Source organism: Cynocephalus volans, chromosome 5 (genome assembly GCF_027409185.1).
Source record: "Cynocephalus volans isolate mCynVol1 chromosome 5, mCynVol1.pri, whole genome shotgun sequence".
Taxonomy (NCBI): Eukaryota; Metazoa; Chordata; class Mammalia; order Dermoptera; family Cynocephalidae; genus Cynocephalus; species Cynocephalus volans.
In genome coordinates, this window is record NC_084464.1 from 88,780,538 (window position 1) to 88,801,912 (window position 21,375).

The following is a 21,375-nucleotide window of genomic DNA, read 5'->3' on the forward strand; positions in this document are numbered from 1 at the left end:
ATTTTTACCCCAGAGAAGAGATACAGAAATTCTATCAATTTACAAATTTGTGCTTAACACTGATCCAAAAGTAGTGCGAATGCAGGCACTTAAATAGCAGTCTGGGTTTTTTTTTATTGGTATGGCAGTATCATACATAGTAAGTATACCATATATGACATATACTTTCTATATATTGTAAGAAAAACTCAAGAAAGTAATTTTGCATTTGTAAAAATGTGACTAGGAATAGTTCTGAAACAGGTATAAACGTGTGGCAGAAAGGATCAATAATGGGGTCTATACCATCAAGCAGTAAATTATATTTTTTTTACTACTGTTATTAACAAAATGTGATATCAAAATCTATAGATGTGTTAAAATCTTCCCAATGTGATGGCATTAATACACTGCCAGAATATTTTATCAAATCACCTTAAATCAATTTACCATTAAACAGTATTATAACATATAAATATTCCTGAACTATTCATCAACTTTGAGTAAATATAAATTACCTCAATGCAAAATAACCTGATAATGCAAAAACACAGATTCATAATTACATAATAAGTATCTAATAAAGTGAATATGAAAATCAATTCAAACCTCAAAAATCCACAGTATTAGTATTATTTTCAGTAACAAAATCCAGAATTAAAAGTCTTGACTGACCCCTTGTGGTCAAATAATTTGAAACTAAAAATTAGCAATATTTACCACCATCTTCAAAATCGCCTTCAGTCATCCACCAAGGTACTGTATCTTCCTTCTTCATTTCTTTTTTAGGTTGTCCAGGTGTTTTGTTTGAATTTTCAAAAGAATCATCTGAAAGCTGAATCAGATATTGTGAATTTTAAAATACATTGCAAATTCGAGAATCCTAGATCCATCTCTAAAAATGTTTCTATTAGTTTTCTCACAGTTCAGCTATCACATAGATAAACAGTATTTTCAACAATAACATATAAGTTCACACCTCTAAACATACGTGGCCAAAATAACTTCAAAATCAAGCACACATCTCTGAACACCAATCCCACGTCCAGAATTAAACAAGTAAACTAGAAGAACAACAATAGCAAAGAAATAAAGAAAACTTGATCTTTCTCATTCAGCAAAGGAAAAAAGAATACAATCCTATCTTCTAGACATTCTCTAGGGATTCAGAATAAATGACGGTTGATCAAAATTACCTAGCGTCACTCCAGAAGAACACAGAATTCAAAGGCGAGAAAGAACTGAGTTTCAGGGGTGGAGAGGGACGGTGGTGTTGATCAGAGAAATCGGAATCTCGTCACAATGATTAACAGACTCTAATAAATTTGTATTTGTCCTTTTTCACTCTTCTGGTCCAAATTTTACTATAATTCGAGATCTCCTACTCTAACCCAATACCCACATCCCTTTCAGCCAGTAATTTGGCCTTTCTCTTCACTGAAAAAATAAAGACCTTCACTCAAACACCACCTACTTCCCCTCAATCCACCTCTAAACTCACCTGTGAAGGCACCACTTTTCTCTCTCAGAAGAGACAATTCTTTCCTTCCCTCCAAGCAGAATCTGCAGAGTGGTCCCTTCTCCTCTGCAGGTTCTTCCTTCCTTGGTTATCCCATTTCATTTCTGTTACCTTCACTCCCTCCTCTCTCTACTCTCCCTGCTTCACTCAGATTATAAACCTGATCAGCATTATATCTCCAGTGCCTTGCATAGCAGCTAGCACAATTGTGGAATGAAAGAATGAACACTCAAATCTACTCTACTTAAAAAAAAAAAAAAAAAAGCAAAACAAAACAGGAAAAGTTCTACCTCCCTTTTACTCTGTTATCACTTTTCCTTTATATACCAGCTTGAGTTCACTGCTTAACCCCTTAAAATCTGGTTCCCACCCAAAAGAGCTCTCTTCCAGGCACCAAAGGGCTTCTAAATGCCACAAATAAGGGACCACTGTCAATCATCCTCTCTGATTGCATTCTGGTGACCAACTCTTACTTCTTGAAATGCTCTACCTTTGACTTTGGCTGCATCACTTCCTCTGGGTTATTCTTCAGCTGTGGCCACTCCTACCCATCTATTTAAACAGCTTTTGGCTCTTTTTGCCCATTTCTTTAACATGAGACTTTTCCAGGACTATGCTCTTGATCCTTTTTCATTCTCACTCTACACACTTTTTCGGGGGAAGAAACCAACATATATTACATGCCTGCTCTATGTCAGGATCTACACCCAATTTATCTCACTTAATCTTTAAATAATCCTGCAGAGATTTACTGACGAGGAAACTGAAGCTCAGAGAGGTTAAGCAACTTGCCCAAGTTGTTACTAAGTGTTACTGAGTGGGATTCAACTCTGATTAAATCCTGTCCACTTCCCACTATATTATGTAGTCTCCCAAGTAGACTATTGTTACCTGAGTGATCTTTTAAACTTGGGAGGACACACACACACACACACACACACACACACACACACACACACACACACACACACACACACACACACTCTCTCTCTCTCTCTCTCTCTCTCTCTCTCTCTTCCACCTGCCAAACAAAACAACTATAACTCAAAGACTTGTAAAAACGTCAGTTTTAAAATATTCACAAATAACTCATTGTCTTCACTAACAACCAGGTATGAGGAGTGGAGGAAGAAGAAAAAATATTCTTTATGCCATCTGAATTTCTGAAATTAGTTAGTTGCAGCTCTTTCTAATGTTCCATTTCTCTCTCCTCCCCACATTTTTTTCAGTTTATTATCTGTAACATATTCATAGGACCACTGACCCTGCAGGGCTGTGGCAAAAATCAGAAAAAGAAATGAAGAGTACCCACCCTACTGTCTAATACACAGTAGATGTTCTCATTTTCAACAACCTTCCACATTGCTTTCCAGCCTACTGTCATTAAAAACAAAACAAAAAAGCTGGTCCTCAGATAATAACAGTTTTGGCAAGGATATAGAGAAATTAGAACCCTAATAAACTAATAAATACAATGCTGGTGGGAATGTAAAATGGCACAGCCACTTTAGAAAATAGTCCGGCAGTTCCTCAAAGGTTAAACATAAGAGTTACCATATGACCCAGCAATTTCACTTGTAAGCAATGTACACTAGAGAAATGAAAACATACACCACACAAAAATTTGTACATGACTGTTCATAGCATTATTCATAATTGCCAAAAAGTGGAAAGAACCCAAATGTACATCAACTGCTAAGTGGATAAACAAAATATGGTATATCCATATAATGGAATATCATTTAGCTATAAAAAGAAATGAAGTACTAATACATGCTACAACATAGATGAGCCTTGAAAACATTATGCTAAGAGTCCAGACCCGAAACACCACACATTGTAGAACTCCATTTTTGTAAATGTCCAGAATAGGCAAATCTTTAGAGACAGGAAGTGGATTGGTGGTTGCCTAAGGTTGGGGGAGGGGAGAAAAGGAGATGGGGGTAACAGCTAACAAATAAGGGTTTCTTCTTGGGGGTGATAAAAATGTTCTAAAATTGATTATGGTGTTGGCTGTGTAACTCTAATACCACTGGATTGTACACTTTACATAAGTGAATTGCATAGTATGTGAATTATATTTCAATAAAGCTATTTAAAAAAACTTGGTCTCACCACTCTTCTAAAAACAAAGATGTGTAAACTATATCTCTGAACAAACTGTTTGTCAATGACCAAAGAAGTAGCCATAACTCTAAAATCATGGTTTTCGTTGTTAAAAATGAAACACTGCCTTACCCAAACTTCTAGCATGAGATAAGAGTTTTTATGAGTTAAAGATGAATATGAGAGGGAGGGGAACAAAGGGAGAGAAGAGGGGTGAGGGGGGAAAAAGTGGAGCTAGAGTGTTGGAGTGTGTGTGTGTTAGAGGGATAGTAAATGAGAGCTAGAAAAAAAAAAAATTTTTTTCTAAAAGGCCTGTACTGCTATTTACCTTTTACAATCAAAATACTTCCTATAAATTTAATTTTCAAAATGTGCCCACATTTGAAATTTTAAAAATCATTTTTTCAAATGGGAAGTGAGACTTATCTTGAGTGCCTGTTACATCCTGGCAACTGGTAGATGCTTTTTTAAATCCTTAAAACAATCCAACAAAGTAGGCATTATTTTTCCTATGAGACAGATAATGAAACTGAAGTTCTTTCTACTATACCAAATTCCCTTTTCTTAGTATAACAGTTTTAAATGTGACTCTCCAGAATTCTCTACAAGGCCCCTCCATTTATATAAATACATAGAATGTGGTGTAACCCTTTCATTTATTCATTCGGCAGATATTTATTAAGCATTAGATACTGCAGATATAGCAATGAACATATCATTGCTATCGCATCGTAGACCATATTCATTCTTAACATGGAAAGCAGAAAATAAACTCACACAAGAATAGTAATCAATGATGCTAAGTGCTATACAAAGAATTACTCACATGGTTTACTACTTGGCAGTTACTTGTACTGGTTAAACAGAAAAAGCCTCTCTGAGGTGGTGATATGGAAGGTGAGCTCTTCAACCAGGTAAAGAATAAGGAACCAGCACTGTTGGCAGAGGGAACAGCTAGTGCAAAGCCCCTGAAGTAAAATGTGCTTGATATGTCTGAGAGAGAAAAAAGGGTGCTCTTGGATAAATAAATAAAGTGGATGAAGAGAAAGAGTGATCAGTGCAGTAGACATAAGCACAATCATGAAGGGCTTTATAAACCATGGTAAGGTGTTTGGATTTTATTCTTCATGTGATAAGAGATCAATAGTGTTTTATGCTGGGGAGGAAAAGAGTCCGATTTATGTAACAGATGATTCTAGTTGCCGTGTGGTGGAAGAAATGCTGGAATATTAGTTGGGAACTGCAGTGAAAAGGAAGAGAATGAAAGGGATAACCAGTATATCCAGAGGCAAAGCTGACAGAGTGTGGTAGAACTGACTGTATCTTAGACAAGAAAGAGAGAAGTGAAGGATTACTCTTATTGAAGGAGAAAAATTCACAAGATAGCTTTTAAAAGTATAAACTTACCTCTTTCACAAACTGTTCAAACTCCTCATCCAGCTTTTCTTTGGAATAGTGAGCCATAATCAATAATTTTCACTTCCCAAAGTAAACATTCTAAAGTTTTTACAACATCGGAAACACTAAATGACAAGAGACATAAACATCTTTTGAGGAAATCCATCACATCATAAAAAAACCAGACTTAAATTTCAGGTATTTGTTATGAGATAGTATATACGATCAATTAATGACCAGTAAGCTGGTCAAGAGATTCCTAATTCATTAAGCAAACTGACTTGGAAAAGCAGCTTTGACAGTCTGCCTCGTACTCAGGATTCAGAATTACATTTTTATCTGTTAATATCTAATTGTTAAAGGGTGGTCTCCACAATATTTCCTAAACCTATACATATATGTGTATGTCACAATATTTCCTAAACCTATACATATATGTGTATGTTTATGTGTGTGTGTGTGTGTTACTTCATACCTTTCAAACACAAACCAGGTCCTCATAGACAATCTTAAAAATTATAAATTAGTGAATTCAAAGACCATTTCCTTCTTGCAAAGTACAGAACAGAGTTTGTACTCCCTTATCATCCAGCTATTTTGCCACATCATATTAACAGTTTTGCAAAATAGACCGTTTCCAGATATGGAGATGCTTCCAGACATAGATGAATAGAATTTATGAGGAAGACTCAGAATACATGATGTAAAAAATACTTATAAAGTTAACGGAGTATACAAATCAGCACGAATTACGTTCCTTCTGAGGCGAGGGAAGGCCAACAAAACCTATGCACTGAACACCTTAAGAGGAATCCAGTGATTTACAACGCAAAGTTCTCCCCTACGCCCCTAACGAACTCAATAGATCTGCTCTGGATCCTGGATTTTAACTCCTCGAGGCAGCTCAACCCCCAGCTTTCCTTTGCAGAGGTGGGACGGGGGCGGGGGAGAGGGGTTGGAGTTGGAGATCCGGACGGCACCTTGCCCAACCGGCAGAATAACATCTCCCCTCATTAGCACTTTCCATCTGCTCAGGGTGGGTGCGGTTAAGGTCTTGGCCCCAACAGCTCGGCGAGAGGCGGACTCCACTAAAAGGTCTCAGCCCGGCGGCGTCCCAGCCCCAGGAAGGGCGGGCTGGGGAGCTGGCGGGAAGACAAAGACGCATTTGCAGTGCAGCCCCCGCGGAGGAGGGGAACCGCCCGTAAAACTAAAGCCCTGAGGACCGCGTCTGAGGCACGGCCTCGGCCAGCGTGACTGGGATGTGAAGCAAGGGTCCACGCCTCACCTACCTCTGCCTCTGAATTCCGCGCTTTCCCGGAAGGTCTGTGCGGGCCCAGCAGTTGCCCGGGTAACGGCCTTCAGCCGCCGGACTCCGGAGTCACATGACCTGGGTTGGTCACGTGACTCGTGGGCCCAGCTGGGTAGCAAGTAGCTTCCTAGTGTCCTTCCTTACGAGCGAAGGTTGGAACCACCGCCGCTCAGCACAATAACATGCTGGGTGAGAGTCGTCGCTGCGTCACTAATACGCCCTCCCTAGCTTTCTCCGCACTCCTTGGAAAAGCGGACGCAGCGAACGGGTTACTAGAGAGCGGGAACGCAGGCGTAATGGGGGCTGTAGGCCTAGCCCGTGGCTTCCTGGGAAATGTAGTTTAGCTCCCCTACCCTTGTGTTTCCGCACTTCGCGTCTTCCCTTCCCAACTTTCCCCATCCCCGTCAATTGAACGCTCTGTTTTCCAAGCAGACGTTTTGAGAAGTCGAATTTATTGGATTTCCTTCAAGCGCAAAGCCCTGTGTGGGCGTCCTGAGAGAAATGCAAACCTGTGAGAAAGAACTCTGTTGGTCAGGGTGGGGATCACCATCTAGTTCCACCACCTTGATCCACCACCTAGTGGACAAGAAATTGAAAATACTGTACAGTACACTCACCCCGACGTTCTTACAAGCACATTGCTTCTCATCTCAAAGCATCTCTATGGTTTCCCCTTTGAAAATCCCATTCTACAGCGGCATTTTACAGTTACTTTATTGGATTTTTTTGTTTTCTATTCCTTACAAAAAAAAAAAAAAAGACAGCATAAACTGGAGTTTCACAGGACAGCATTTAGAATAATGAAAGTAAAATCGACAACAGTTGAGGGGGTCCGCTTCTGGCGGACGTAGCTCAGGACCTCATCTCCAGCCTGAACATTTCATTCAGAAAGTATTTATTGAGATCCAAATGCGTACAAGCCAGGACCTGTGCTCTGCGATGCAAATATGAATGACATATTTTTAGCTACCATTTATCAAACATTTGATAGGAGCTTCACGTCCATTATTTAACTTAATCCTTGCAATTTACAAGTTAGTTCAATTCCGTTTGTATTTTTATTTCTAATATGTGCTAAATGAATAAGACAATCATACTCCTTGCCCTAATGGAGTCTTTGGTCTAGTGCAGCAGAAAGAAAAGCAGAGCAGACAATTGCTTAGGGGGTGTGGTGAAAAAATTACTATGACACAAAGTACCATGAACCGAGAAAGTTTGAGAACCTTTCCTCTTGAGGCACAATTCATGGTCTAAAGTCAAAGTCTTACTCAATATACAGTTATGCTATAAATTCATGGTCATCAACATTGACTGGGCATTCAACACCAGCCATCTTACTTTTTCTCTAGTAAGTTCTGCTCCTACTCTATACAAAAACTACTTTGTACCTCTCCCACCCTGCTCAGATTCTAAAATGAGCAACCTGTCCCTTGCCTGAAACTTTCCCGGTTTTATTATTGAAAGCCCTGAGTCACAGGAACCCTCTTGATCCCATGCAAACCAGGACAGTTGGTCACCCTGGCTCTGTCCCGTTCTGCCTTTATTCTTTCCCTGACATCACATGTCCATTATGAGCAGGTGGTCTTCTCTCATACCTCATTTAAGAAATAGATCCTATAAGGCTGGAATTTCTTCATTATCTTTCCACTGAATCTGTATATCTTTCCACTCAACCTAGTCTGTCAATTGCCTGTTGCAATGAAGGAAATGTACCACCTCCTATAAAAAAGGCCTGTCTGCCCAGGTATGATCTAGAGCCTTTACTCATTCTTCTAACTAGTCTTCTTCCACTAGTCCTTTCCTACTCTTCCCATATCTTCAACTTCTGGCTGTCTGTGGGATTCTTCTTAACAGCATTTGAACATGCCCTGGGATTCCCCCCAGGTAAAATGCTGCTTCCAAAATACTCTCTTCATTCTGTTTCCCAGTGATTGAACTCAACTCTCTCCTCAACTTGCCTGCCAATCTTTTCTGAGGAACTATTTCGACTTTACCTCCCTTTCATCATACCTTCTAATCCAGTTTCCACCAGGCTGCTAAAACTGTTCTTGGTAGTATCACCAATTTTCTCCACATTGCTAAATTACAAAAAAAAAAAAAAAAAAAGTATGTGTATATATATATATATATATGATATGTAGGTAGATGTATAGATCTCTCTCTCTCTGAGACATCAACTTACTTGATCTCCCAATATTATTTGATATTGATATGCTTGTGCACTTTCCCTTTCTTGCTTTTTCTTCTACTTTTATGGCCTCCCCTCAGAGTCTTTCACTGTTCTTCCATCTATTCTACTTGACCTCTTAATGTTAGAATTTCTTAGGGCTCATTTCTGGATTCTTTTATCTTCTCCTTTTGTCTTCTTATCTTTTACATTCTTACCCTAGGCAATCTAATCCTCACAGCTTTATAAATCATCTGTGTACTTACGACTCAATTATATGCCTCCAGTTCTAAACTCTCTTTTGAACTCTAGTGTCCTAAATCCAAATTACCCAAATCACATCTCTGTGTGATATCTCACAAGCATCTCTAACTCAGTCGAAGTCTTGCTTTTCTGCCCTTTTCCCATACTGATTTCTTCTTCTTCTAACACTTCCTATCACACTGTGAAGTACCTCCACTCATCCAGTCACTCAGGACAGAAATATGGATGTTCTTTCTCCCCCACATTCTATACATCAATAAGACTTGTCACTGCTACCTCCAAAATACATCTTTATTCTGTTCACTTCTTTATATCTTAATTACTAATGTCCTAGTGCAAGGCCTGAACTACTTCACTAGTCTCCTAAGAAGTCTCTCTACTTCTATTTTTTTTTTTACTTTATCAATATACAATGTAGTTGATTTTCATGTACCTTTACCAATTCCTCCTTTCCCCCCTCTACTTTTATTCTTACTCTCTTCTAATGCATTATCTACACAGTAAATTGATGGTTTGAAAATGTAAATCAGATTAATCCACTGCTTAAAATTCTTCAATGATTTCTTATTGTACTTAGACTAAAATCCAAACATATATAAGGACTTGTATGATATGGTTGGCACTACTCACCTCTATAGCCTCTTCTCATTCTCACTCACCAAGAATTATTTATAGCTAGATTACAGAATTTAATCCTCTGGTCCTACTGAGCTTGTAATTAGTGCTTTGGTATAAGGGGTGGAGGATGAATATTACTGTGCCTGAAGAGTTGGTGATCCCTGATTTGTACCTGTGTGCAATTCTGCAGGACTTATGTTTACAGGACTGAAGAGTATATCATGCTAAATTTTGGTAGGGGACTCACTAAATTTTTGATACTCAATTGAATTGTTATACCTTTTTTACAGGATAATAGTCATCAAATGAATGGTTAATATTTATTGAGAGCTTACTTTGTGTTGCTTTGCCTTCCACAGACTTGTCACCCCTTTTCCCCTGGGTGACGGAGCCGCCAAAGATTACTCAAAGCCCGTCTCTTCTGAGCAGTGAGAAACCCTGAAAAGGGGTTAATCTCCCAGAACCCTCAAGACAGAGGCATTCCTTCCATTTGGGGAATTAACCACGAATTGGGGTTCTCTTTCTGAATTTATATTCCAGCCCAGGAAGTTACAGGAAGAGACATAGGTGAGGTTATAGTTTTAACAAGTTTTAACAATAGAAGCTGGTAACATTCAGTAAAAACAAGCCAGATGATATTCCATAAGGCAATTAAGTGATCCACTAAAAAGGCTTGATCTTAGCAAACATTCCTTCTCCCCACACAGCTTCCAATATCTTTACATATCAATCAGTAACTTGTCTGTCTTTGAACCAGCAGCCTTGCTGTGTTACACGTCTTTATCTTACATCAGAGACTATATAGCCTGGGGAAAATTTCCTGTTTTTTGTAAGGTCAATATTTGAAACTGCAAGGCTTTGGAAAACCAGGCCCTGTGAAGTACATTTCCTTTAGCATACTCTACATCTCCCCCCATTTTATTTATTTACAAGAAAAAGCCAAAGCTATATATCAGGTTTTCACAGTTAAGACAAAAGCATTTAAAGCAAAGTTGGTATCATTTAGCATGGCAAGTCCTTTTAATTTACTTCAGGTGAGGACTGATGATGTCATCATCTCAGAGTGGCTGCATCGGCATCATTCCAGGTGCTGTGAACTGGGTGTAATTACCAATTGTTGAAACTCCGGAAAGGGATTCTGCTCCATAAAGTAGTTGATTCTGAATACAGAGAGTTTGTTAATGTTTACCTGTCCAGGACATTACTGTTTTCAGAGCATCTAGTCTTTTGTAAAATTTTTGATCAATTAAGAGGCTTTTGTTCAAGAACAGGATGTCTCATCCAAGTTACAAACACCCTCTTTAAGGCCAAGAAAATTTAGAGAACTGCTTTTTTAGAGAAGACATTATTTCCCCCTTTATGATCAAGGCATTCCTCATAAAAGCATTAATGATCAATAGCTTGATTGAGACGGTCTTATTTTTTTTTTTTTTTGTATAAATCCCTCGGTGTTGGGAAGGCTCTTTCCCAGGTGGTCTTGTGTCCCACGTCAGGCAGGAAAGATGAACAGCAGGATGAAGCAGCAGTTAGGCCAAATTAAGGCAACATGAACGAGGGGTCAGCACTTAGAAGTGAGACATGCTCTCTTATATCCAAAGTTCCAAATTATATCCTGTTATAAAGAGAGATAGTTAATTTTCATTGAATTTGTAAAAATAGCCACGTTGCCGTAATAATCATAAGAATACTTGAAGTTGTTAAATTCGGGGGGGGGGATCAAATAGGGAGAAAACAAATACTTTTATCTCTGTTTTAAATGGCATTTTACCAATCTGTTGTTAGTTATAGATAGCTTAAGAGAGAGAGAGAGTTTTCTTACATTTGGAAAACAAGACATTAAGAGAACCAGCAGTGTTTCAAAGTAAGGAAATTGTAAAAACCCATAATTCTTTTTAATTAGTCCACTAATTAACTTTTGTTGTTTTGAACTTTGTGAACAATTTCACAAACCCATCAGTTTCTTTATTAAAATTTTGGAACTTTAGTTTAAAGCTATGAACTTAAAGTTTGTCAGGAAACTGTACCTATCAGAGTATTTCATGAGATATTTGAAAACATAACATTTTAAAATTATAATTAAACCAAGATTGTGACCAGCAGCATTTATATCAAGACACAGCTATTTAAGAACCTTACAAGATTTTGGAACACATATCCATAACTCCTTCAGTACTGACAATGCTTTCCCATATAGTCTAATTTATTAAGACAGTTAGTTTTGATACATTTTTTATATATCCTTTGAGAAGCTCAAGAGTCCTTGGAATTCCTCAAAGTTATTTTAAACCAAAAAGGTTGGGCTTACAGTTTTGGAAAGCTTTGTCAAGTAACAAAAGGCTTAAACAACTTAGTTGAATAAAATCACAAATTATTACAAAAATAAAACCAAAGTGACAGAGGGTTTCAAAGGCAGAGAGCACAAGAAATTATCATGAAATAAGTTTTCTTAAACCGGTTATCTAAGGGACAAAGAAAACCTTTTACAATTTTGTATTAAGAGCAGTCAAGTGAAAAGACCTCTAGTAATCCTATTTGATTAGTAAACCCAGGCAATGATGTGTGCTGATAAGAACATTTTTATACATTCAGGTTAATAAATAGGCATCCATTTATCAGAGCAAATCATACAAAGCCCAGTTTGAGTTTTAGCTACTTTTACCAAATACATATTTATGGTTTCCCAGACAAAAACTTGCTGTATTAGATCTATACCCTTATTGTTAATGTTAACTAGGGCCTATGTGATATTGGGCATAGGTCTCCTTTCACTAGCTATTTTGGGTCCCAGGTTTCCATGAGGCATTTAGAGCCACATGGAGCTTAAGACAGAGGGCGGTATTTACAAAGATAATGTCTAAAAGATATTGTTTCTACCAGCATGGCCAGGAGGCAGAGCTGAGATAACAATCAGACATGTTGACCTAGAGACAAATTTAGGTAAAAGGTATAAATCATATTTTGAAAATATATTTATCAAAACTTTAGAAAATTTAAGTCACATAAACTTGAAAAATATACTTATTTAATGAGTGTGCAATATAAGCCAATTTGGTACCCTGTACATAACATGATTACACATACAGACATGAACATATAGACATGACATACATCTTACACATGGATATATGCAGACATAAACAACAAGAACAAACAAGGATCTTATAGGTTTTGTTCAAGATGTAAAAAAAAAAGCTCAATAGTAAAAAGGACAATCAGGTTTAGATTGTGTTTTTTTTTTTAAAGACTTATTGGTGAGGCCTCACCCTGTCTTAAAGAAGGCAAAATAACAAATTTACATTGTAAAGCAAAGTATGCAAGCCTTTTCAAGAAGATGCAGAGAAGACTTTCTTCCTTTTAAGAAAATAGCATAGATTTCTACCATAGCATTTTGTGAAGAAATACACAGATGAGACTAGGAGAGAATTTAGAAGTCTGTTTAAGATAACCAGGTCGATGCCAGAAAATTTGAGACCATCTAGTTAAACAGGTAGATATTAGGTTAGTTTTGTTTCTCAAATGAATTACTGAGCTTAAGTGCTGAACTATTGAAAGCTACTGACTGTTGAAGTTTTTAAATTTACCCCAGGTCAATTGGAGTTTGTTGTCATTATTTTCATTACTGGTGGTCTGATGTGTACCATCCCCAGTGAGATAGATTAAGGTGCCATGGCAAGGCATTTAGATTTTGGGATCAGATTCAATTCCTCGTCTGGTTTGGGGTTCCACATAAGGTTTAACAGCCTTAGCAGGAATCCATAGCCGGCCTGTGGGTGAGAGAACAGGTGCATACCCTTGATGTAGAGTATGCATAAAGCAAATGTACTTCACAGGGCCTGGTTTTCCAAAGCCTTGCAGTTTCAAATATTGACCTTACAAAAAACAGGAAATTTTCCCCAGGCTATATAGTCTCTGATGTAAGATAAAGACGTGTAACACAGCAAGGCTGCTGGTTCAAAGACAGACAAGTTACTGATTGATATGTAAAGATATTGGAAGCTGTGTGGGGAGAAGGAATGTTTGCTAAGATCAAGCCTTTTTAGTGGATCACTTAATTGCCTTATGGAATATCATCTGGCTTGTTTTTACTGAATGTTACCAGCTTCTATTGTTAAAACTTGTTAAAACTATAACCTCACCTATGTCTCTTCCTGTAACTTCCTGGGCTGGAAAATAAATTCAGAAAGAGAACCCCAATTCGTGGTTAATTCCCCAAATGGAAGGAATGCCTCTGTCTTGAGGGTTCTGGGAGATTAACCCCTTTTCAGGGTTTCTCACTGCTCAGAAGAGACGGGCTTTGAGTAATCTTTGGTGGTTCCGTCACCCAGGGGAAAAGGGATGACAAATCCGTGGAAGGCAAAGCAACACTTTGTGCTGGACACTGTTGTATACATTTTTACAATGTTATTTAATTTCCTAACTAACTTTTGAAGTAGATAGTATTATCCCCATCTGAGAAAAATTAAAGTAGGGTTTAGAGAGTAACTTTATGAAGTTTAAGTAACTTAGAAGTAGCAGATCCAATATTCCAACTCTGATGTATTGACCTCGTGACCCGTAATTTTAAACACTGTGTAATACTAACTCCCCTGGTAAATATGTATCTAGCTAAAATGTCAATGAGATGGTAAAGTAAGTTGGCTACCTTAGTAATTAACTCACTTTAAATAAGATCAAAGATTCATATTTTGGTAGTTCTTCATAACTGTTACATAATTGTTCTTATGTTTTTCTGTTTTCTGGAATGATATGAATTTTGATACACATTTTGCATTTTTTCAGCTCCCCAGTGAGGTTCTAGGGGATGAGAACTGTACCCCAGCCTTTATGGCATTTTCTCATAGCAAACAGTACAGCTTAGTCAACATTGACAACATAGTTGCAGCCAAGACCTGCAGTGTGACACGGGGTGATGTAAGGAAAGCAGAAAAAGTTTAGTCAAGATCTCTCACCTTACATCTGTTACAAATGGGCAAGATTCAGCACATTGAGTAGTAAGTTGTAGAAGTAGTGTAACTGTGCTTGTGTGCCCATTTACTGATTCAGTATAATTGCTGTAATTATATAATGCTTGGCTGGTGGCCGCTATCGTGTACTAAGAGTCTAAAGAGACATCTGCTCTGAACTCCTGGTGGGCAGATCATGGAGGGTCAGCAGGGCAGAGCCTGAGTTTGTCTTGGGAGAATAAAGCATGTCTGTGAGGCTTACATCTGAAGAATAAAAAGTATGTCTACCATGCATAAAGCTGCCCAATTCTTCTTTTAATTACCTGACTTGCGACCTGCACAGGAAGGGGCAGAAGGATCTGAGATTTTGCCCGACAGGTGAAAACCTAGGGTACTGTGGGACTGGATTAAGGAGAAAAACTGAATCAGACCTAGTTACACAGTATTTCCATTTAACAAAATCCTGCCTCTTTACCTTTTTTTCCAGATGGGGGGATTTGCTTTATTAATGTAGATAATGGGGAAGACACAAAAGAAATTGTGTTGTTTTGGCCATATGAAAATTAAATTTAATGGCTTACCCTGTTCTGTTTTTCATCTGATCTGTCATTGTTATTGTTTACTTTTTCCCATTTGTCCATATCCTGCCTACTTTTATTTTAATTACTTAAAATTTTAAAAAATTCTTTTACATATGAAGTCTAATGTTCAAAGTTTTAGCTGTTATAATTTTTCCCCAAGCAAAATAAGAATAATTATCCATAATAGAATATCGAGAAAGTATGCAGTCATCTTTATAAGGATTGAAATGTTACTGAAACATAGGCAGATGTATGTATTTTATCTTTCCCTAGGCTATGCAGAACTGCAGTTTACAAATCATATTATGAGGGCATGGACGGTGACTTAGGTTATAAAACTTTTAAAAAATAATTCTCCAATAACCCAGTTTATGGCCACAGAGGATAAGTCAGTAATCCTAACAATCTGGAAATGCTTCTAAATAAGATAATTAACAACATAGTTTTATAATTATTACTTAAATGCAAAAAAACCCCACAAAATTTGATAAATTTGGCTCCATCAAGATAAAGAAAAACAATTGTTCTATGAAAGATACTTAAAGAAGATGAAAAAAACTAAAAGCCAAGAGAAAATATTTGCAAACCACATATCTGACGAAGATCTTCTATCTAGAATATATAAAGAACACTCAAAACTCAATAGCAAAAAAAGCAAACCATACGATTAGGAAAGGGGAAAATGACATGAACAGATATTTCACCAAAGAGGGTAGGAAAATAGCAAATAAGCACACATAAAGATACTCAACATCACTAGCCATTACAGAAATGCACATTAAAACCACAATGAAATATCACTGGGTGAGTGTAGACATGAAGAGTTAGCAAAGGAAATCTTTGTGGTGATGAAGTAGTTCTGTATTTTGATTGTGGTAGCAGTTACAGCAAGATACACAGGTGATAAAATTGCACAGAATTACACACACACGTACAAGTGAGTGCATGTAAAATTGGTGAAAGCCAAATAACCTCTGTATTATTTTTTCCAACTATCTGCAAGCCTATTACTATTTACAAATAAAAAGTAAAAAAATAATTGCAAAATACTATAAAGAAGAGCCCACGTTTCTTCAATTAAAACAAAAAAGTAATCTTTCATTTTTATCTATAGTGATTACTCACTTGTGTGTCAAATTTGATATAATAATGAAAAATTAAAGAGAAAATAATTTCTTGTGAAATCATCTTTAAATCTATAATACACAATTTCTTATTTTAAGTAAATTCAGTATACAATAGTTAATTCTAAAAATAAATTAGAAAATTATTTTGGTAATAGTATATTTCCTTTAACCCTCTACATTTAAAAATTTTTATATTTCTTATCTCATGAAGGCATTTTGCTGACTTTGCTTCTTAGCCTGTGCTTGAGTACCAGCAGAGCAATGACCGAGTATACAATTCCCCCAACTGCTAGTAGAGATTTGTTGCCTTTCTAAAAGATACATGATTTTTATTTGTGATCTTGAATGAATGCTTCCTTGTGACATATAGATGGTAATGTATGCACGTGAATATCAAGATGTTTTCACCCCTGTTCTATCTAGGTACGAGATAATGAGGGATTTCAATTCCATAGCCTAGTAGGTTGCTTTCCCACCCGTCTGTACTAATAAGCTTCTTGTATGTTAAATCTCCTTCATGTCAACTCACACATATATATTAGCCTCAGAACCCTTTCTTCTAGGAAAATCTTGTGAGAAGCACAACATGTAAAACAGATAAAAGCAGGTTTGCTATCATTGAGATAAGGGTAACTGGTGGTTTTGAGCCCTCTCCCTTCACTTTTTGGCTTCTGATTGACCTCTCCAAAATTCCAGACTGCTGTCTAAAACTGCTGTTTTAGACCATAATCTTTTAACCCAGATGATCGCATAATTTCTACATATGCATATTAATAGATATATATCAATGTAATAGATATATATGAGTTTACCAGCATGTTAGAGAAATAGTTAAGTATGAATATGTGTTTATCTTCATATATATACAAAATTGTGATTTTCAGCACATCTAAATGTAGATTAGACTCATCTAATTATTAGAAAATGATTAGGCTATGCCTATGTAACAATGTTAGTCTAAAATCAATTTTTTTAGAGTCTCCAAATTTGCACTCATACACCTCAGGTGGTGAGCAAGATGATCCATAGGGCGAATGAAGAAAATATTGGAACTTTTAAATTTATTTTTGTCTCAAAATTAAGAAATTAAAATTTGACTAATACTGGTAGACTAATTGCTGTAAATGTATTAATTTAAAAATAAATATTCATAAGCTGAGGGTGTTTGCCTCCAAATAATTTTACTGACAGGGCTGTGTGGCACATCACTAGCTTACTGAACGGACTTCTTAGAACTCAGGCTTATTTTATTAAAATATGCAAACGAAGTAGAATAAATATTTTGGATTTAAGATGTCTTTAGAGACACTGATGAGATGTTAGGTGATAAAAAAGATAAAGGTGAAGAACAAATTGTCACACATTGGCACGTACTACCAAGAAAGAGGCATGGCACTCGGTGGACCTCTTTAGATTTTAGGGGCAGCATGTATTGTACTTGAGAGTACTATACCAACCCACTTATTGGACTTGAATGTTACCCAGAACAATAGAAGGCTTTGCAGCAAGTCCAGGCAGTAATGCAAGCTTGCTGGAAGCTTGCACCATAGGACCCAGCAGATCTGAGAGTGACTGGAAATACATGTGGTGAATAAGGATGTTTTGAACATTCCCTGGAAAGTCCCAGTTGGACAGTCACAAGACAGATCACTAGGATTTAAGAAGAAGGTCGTGTTTTCTACTGAAAACTACTTGCCGGTTCAAATATTTCTGGTCTGCTACTGAGTCTTGGCAGAGACTGAGGGCCTGACCATAAATGCCTTGAAATTAAATGACCAAGTGATTACCTAACTAGAGATATCAATATTGAGCTAAGAATTATTGTCTTCATCAATTCTAACATCAAATGGGCACAGCAGAAACCCACTGTATTGTGGAAATCGTACATTTGGGATTATGCCTGAGCAGGCACAGAATGCACAAGTAATGTACTTCACCCAAATGGGTGGGCAAGACTCCCATGACAACTACCTCTTTTGCTCTAATGTCTTTTTCCAATTCTCATAAAAATTCCTATTCCTACCTCTTCGTGGGTATTTTCTATGAGCAATTGATAAAGGAGAAAAAACTCTGGCCTGATTCACATATGCATTAGAATGATATATTGATGCCAGCATAAATAGACTGTTGTCACTCTACTGCCATACTCAAAGTTATCCCTGAAGGAATGTGATAAAGGGAAATCCTCCCAGTGGGAAAGGTTCTAAGCAGAACACTTTATTAATTACTTATATGGATGTAGAAGTGGCCTGAGATATTACACTGCATATAGTGTATGCATAGATTACTAGGCAGTGACAGATGATTTGGATTTTAGTCAGGGACCTTGATAAAGCAAGATCAAAAGATCAGAGACAAGGAAATTTGAGGAAAGAGGCATGTGGATGGATCTATGGGAGTGGGCACATAGCATGCACATGGTTGTGTCTCATGTTAATGCCCACCAAAGAGCATTCTCCAAATAGAAGGATCTCAACAACCAAGTAGAAGGGCTAGTTTGCTCTGTGGATGTGAGCTATACTCTCTCCTTAACCTTTAGAGACCCCACTGCTTGGACAATTGGCCCATGAACAGAGATGCTACTATGGCTGGAAAAGAGGCTATTCATAGGCACAGCAGCATGGGGTCCTTCTCCCTAATGCTGACCTAGCCACTGCCCCCTTCTGAATGCCCAACCTGTCAGCAAGAGTCCTTGATATATCATCCCTCAGAAAGACCAGCCAGCCATTTAATATCAGATTAATTTTATTGAATCCCTTCTTGTTGCCCTGGAGATGGCAACGATTCTTCTTTGCTGGAATTAAAACCTCATATGACAATGAGTTTGTATTCTCTGCCAACAAAGCCTCCACCAAAACCCCCAAATGAGGGTTTACTGGATGGCTTACCCATTGGCATGGGGTCTCCCACAACATTGCCTCTGTCCAAGGAGTTCATTTTATGGCAAAGGTGGTGCAACGATGGGTGCATGACTGCAGAGTCCACTGGGATTACCATGCACCTCATAACCTGGAAGCAGATGACCTAACACAATAGTGGAATGTCCTGTTGACATTCCATTTAGGTTCAGCTAAAGTCCTAGTTTGGGGACAGGATGAGATATGTGAGCTGTATCAATGGTGGACATATGGTTCTGTGTCCCTTGTAGCTAGAGTATATGGATTCAGAAACAGAGGGGCACAATTGGTCCCTTTCACTATTGCTCCTAGTGACACATTTTCATGGTTTGTACTTCCTGTCCCTAAAAATTTAGGCTCTGCTGGATTAGAAGTTGTCTAGGAATCAGGACCTCTAATTCAGCACTCCTACCAGAGGACATGGTAAAAGTTCCACAGAACTTGACTATAATCTCGTTGCTTTGGGCTCCTCATTCCTGGAGCAGCAAGTAAAAGGAAACATTAATAAACTTGCAAGGTTAATCTACCCTTACTAATGTAAAGAGCCAGTGTTACTACTACATAATGGAGGCAGGGAGGAATATCCAGGGACTTTATTGGTGCATCTCCTGGTATTTTTGTGCAAGGCAAAAATGGTGAATGGGCAAATATGGCAAGTACAACTGATAAGGGCAAAACAAGCCTGGGGAAAGAAGGTCTGGGTCACTCTACCAGGCAAGCAACCTTAGATCAGCTGAGATGCTTGTCAGTGGTGAGAGAAGTCTAGAATGGGGAGTGGAAGAGAGCTCTGATGACTCTCAAGATCTTGAGACCAGCTATAGTAGAAAGGACTGTAGGTATTCTCACAACCCTCTTGCAGAGATTGTGTCTGGCCACCACCTTGAAGAGGACTCTGTGATAGATTGGACTTAATGATGCATGGATGGATCTGAGTAGTGCAAAGTCCATACTGTATCAGATACCACTCTATGCATCACTTCAAGTCCGTTTGGCTTCGTCTCTTACTGTGCATACTCAATGTTTCAACAACCAGTTCTCATAGACTGTGACCAGCTTTCTGCAGGTGTAGCTAGAAGGATCCTCACCGCTGGCCAAGGTGTGAGTTTCTCCCTTCCTTGCCTGGAACTTTTCTGATACTGAACTGTGGAATGTCCACTGAACTGCCACACATGTGCAACATACAAGTGGTCATGCAATGGTCAATGTCCCAGGGGTCACTCAGGAGGGATAAAAGCCCATGGAGAAATGATATTCTCTTTTTTTCCTTATGAATTTCATTAAGGTGACTTAGAAGATCTTTGAATCCAGCACAGGTTGGTCATATCCATAGTCATTTGATAAGGCATTCTTGTTTTAGCTTTCTTTTCTTTCCTGCTTTTACTCCTTCCATTCATTATTCCTGCTGTCTGGGATCATATTCCTAAATAAACTACCTGTGGGAAAGCCTTTTGGGGAGAAACTCAGTCCTAAACAGTAATCTTATTAACTAAGTTGAAATAATAAATAAATAATTCAGGTTTTATTATACAATTTTGCTTTATTATTCATACATATAGAGATCTGGGAAGACTGGTGATTTTGTAAATTAAAATAATTGCTTCAAGTTATCTAAGCTCTGTTCTTTATTCAATTTACATTTAAGAGCTGGTAGGCATACTAGTAAGCTGCTCTATCACTAAAATGTTCATTCGGCTATGTAAAGTGCACATATATTTAGAGATCTACAGGCTGTGAATAAGAGGGCCTTTTTTACACCTTAAGTAGTATGAAGTTGCCCAACATTATTTTTATATTGTGGAATAATTGATGCTATTACATTCTCAAGGTAAATACATATGAAAAGAAGGGAAAGTTTCTTCAATAACAAGGTAAATGGAATTTGTGGCATTATTTCTGTTGGTATGTGTAATGTCAGTTTACACTTTCACCATCAGAGGTCATGAAAGGACAACGTAGAACAGAAAATTTGAGCTTAGTTGAAAATAAACTCGTTTGAAATTTGAACTGTAACTTATTCTTACTAAGAAGTAAGGCTTAAAAAAAAAGAAAAGTCACAATATACTTTAGGTTTTCTGTTGAGTGATGAAATATAATTTTTGAGAATAAAATTATCTGGTGAGTTACAGTTACCTCGGGCTTTGTCTTTGGTGCTCTCCATTTTTATTTTGAGAATAAAATTTAAAATGCAAGTACTATTCACCACTTGTCTTGAAAATATAAATGTTATATTTAATTTCAGTTGGGTTTGTGGGGTCTATAGTCAACAAAAGTATTCCACTTATTTAAAAAAAGAAAGGAGATAAATGAAATTAAAACTTAGAAGTCTCTTGGAATGTATTTCTTAGTGAACACAGCATATGCTTAAACATAATAAATTGTGTCACATAAACTTTACATCTGAGAAACTGATGAGGCAAAATGTTTCAATTCTCTTACTGATAATAATAAATTGTATTTTAAATATCTA

The 21,375-nt window shown here is 37.4% G+C and overlaps 1 protein-coding gene across 1 annotated transcript in view; it reads right to left on the minus strand.

The window, feature by feature from the left end:
• The window catches only part of CEP162 (centrosomal protein 162), a 75,002-nt gene extending 68,668 nt beyond the window's left edge, over positions 1 to 6,334 (minus strand). Inside the window, exons 1-3 of the mRNA XM_063097486.1 lie at positions 6,292 to 6,334; positions 5,012 to 5,127; positions 700 to 814 (exon numbers count right to left, since the gene is read on the minus strand). Coding sequence (XP_062953556.1) covers positions 700 to 814; positions 5,012 to 5,068 — 172 coding nt within the window. The 5' untranslated portion in view covers positions 5,069 to 5,127; positions 6,292 to 6,334. The remainder of the gene's footprint in view (positions 1 to 699; positions 815 to 5,011; positions 5,128 to 6,291) is intronic.
• Positions 6,335 to 21,375: the final 15,041 nt, after the last annotated feature.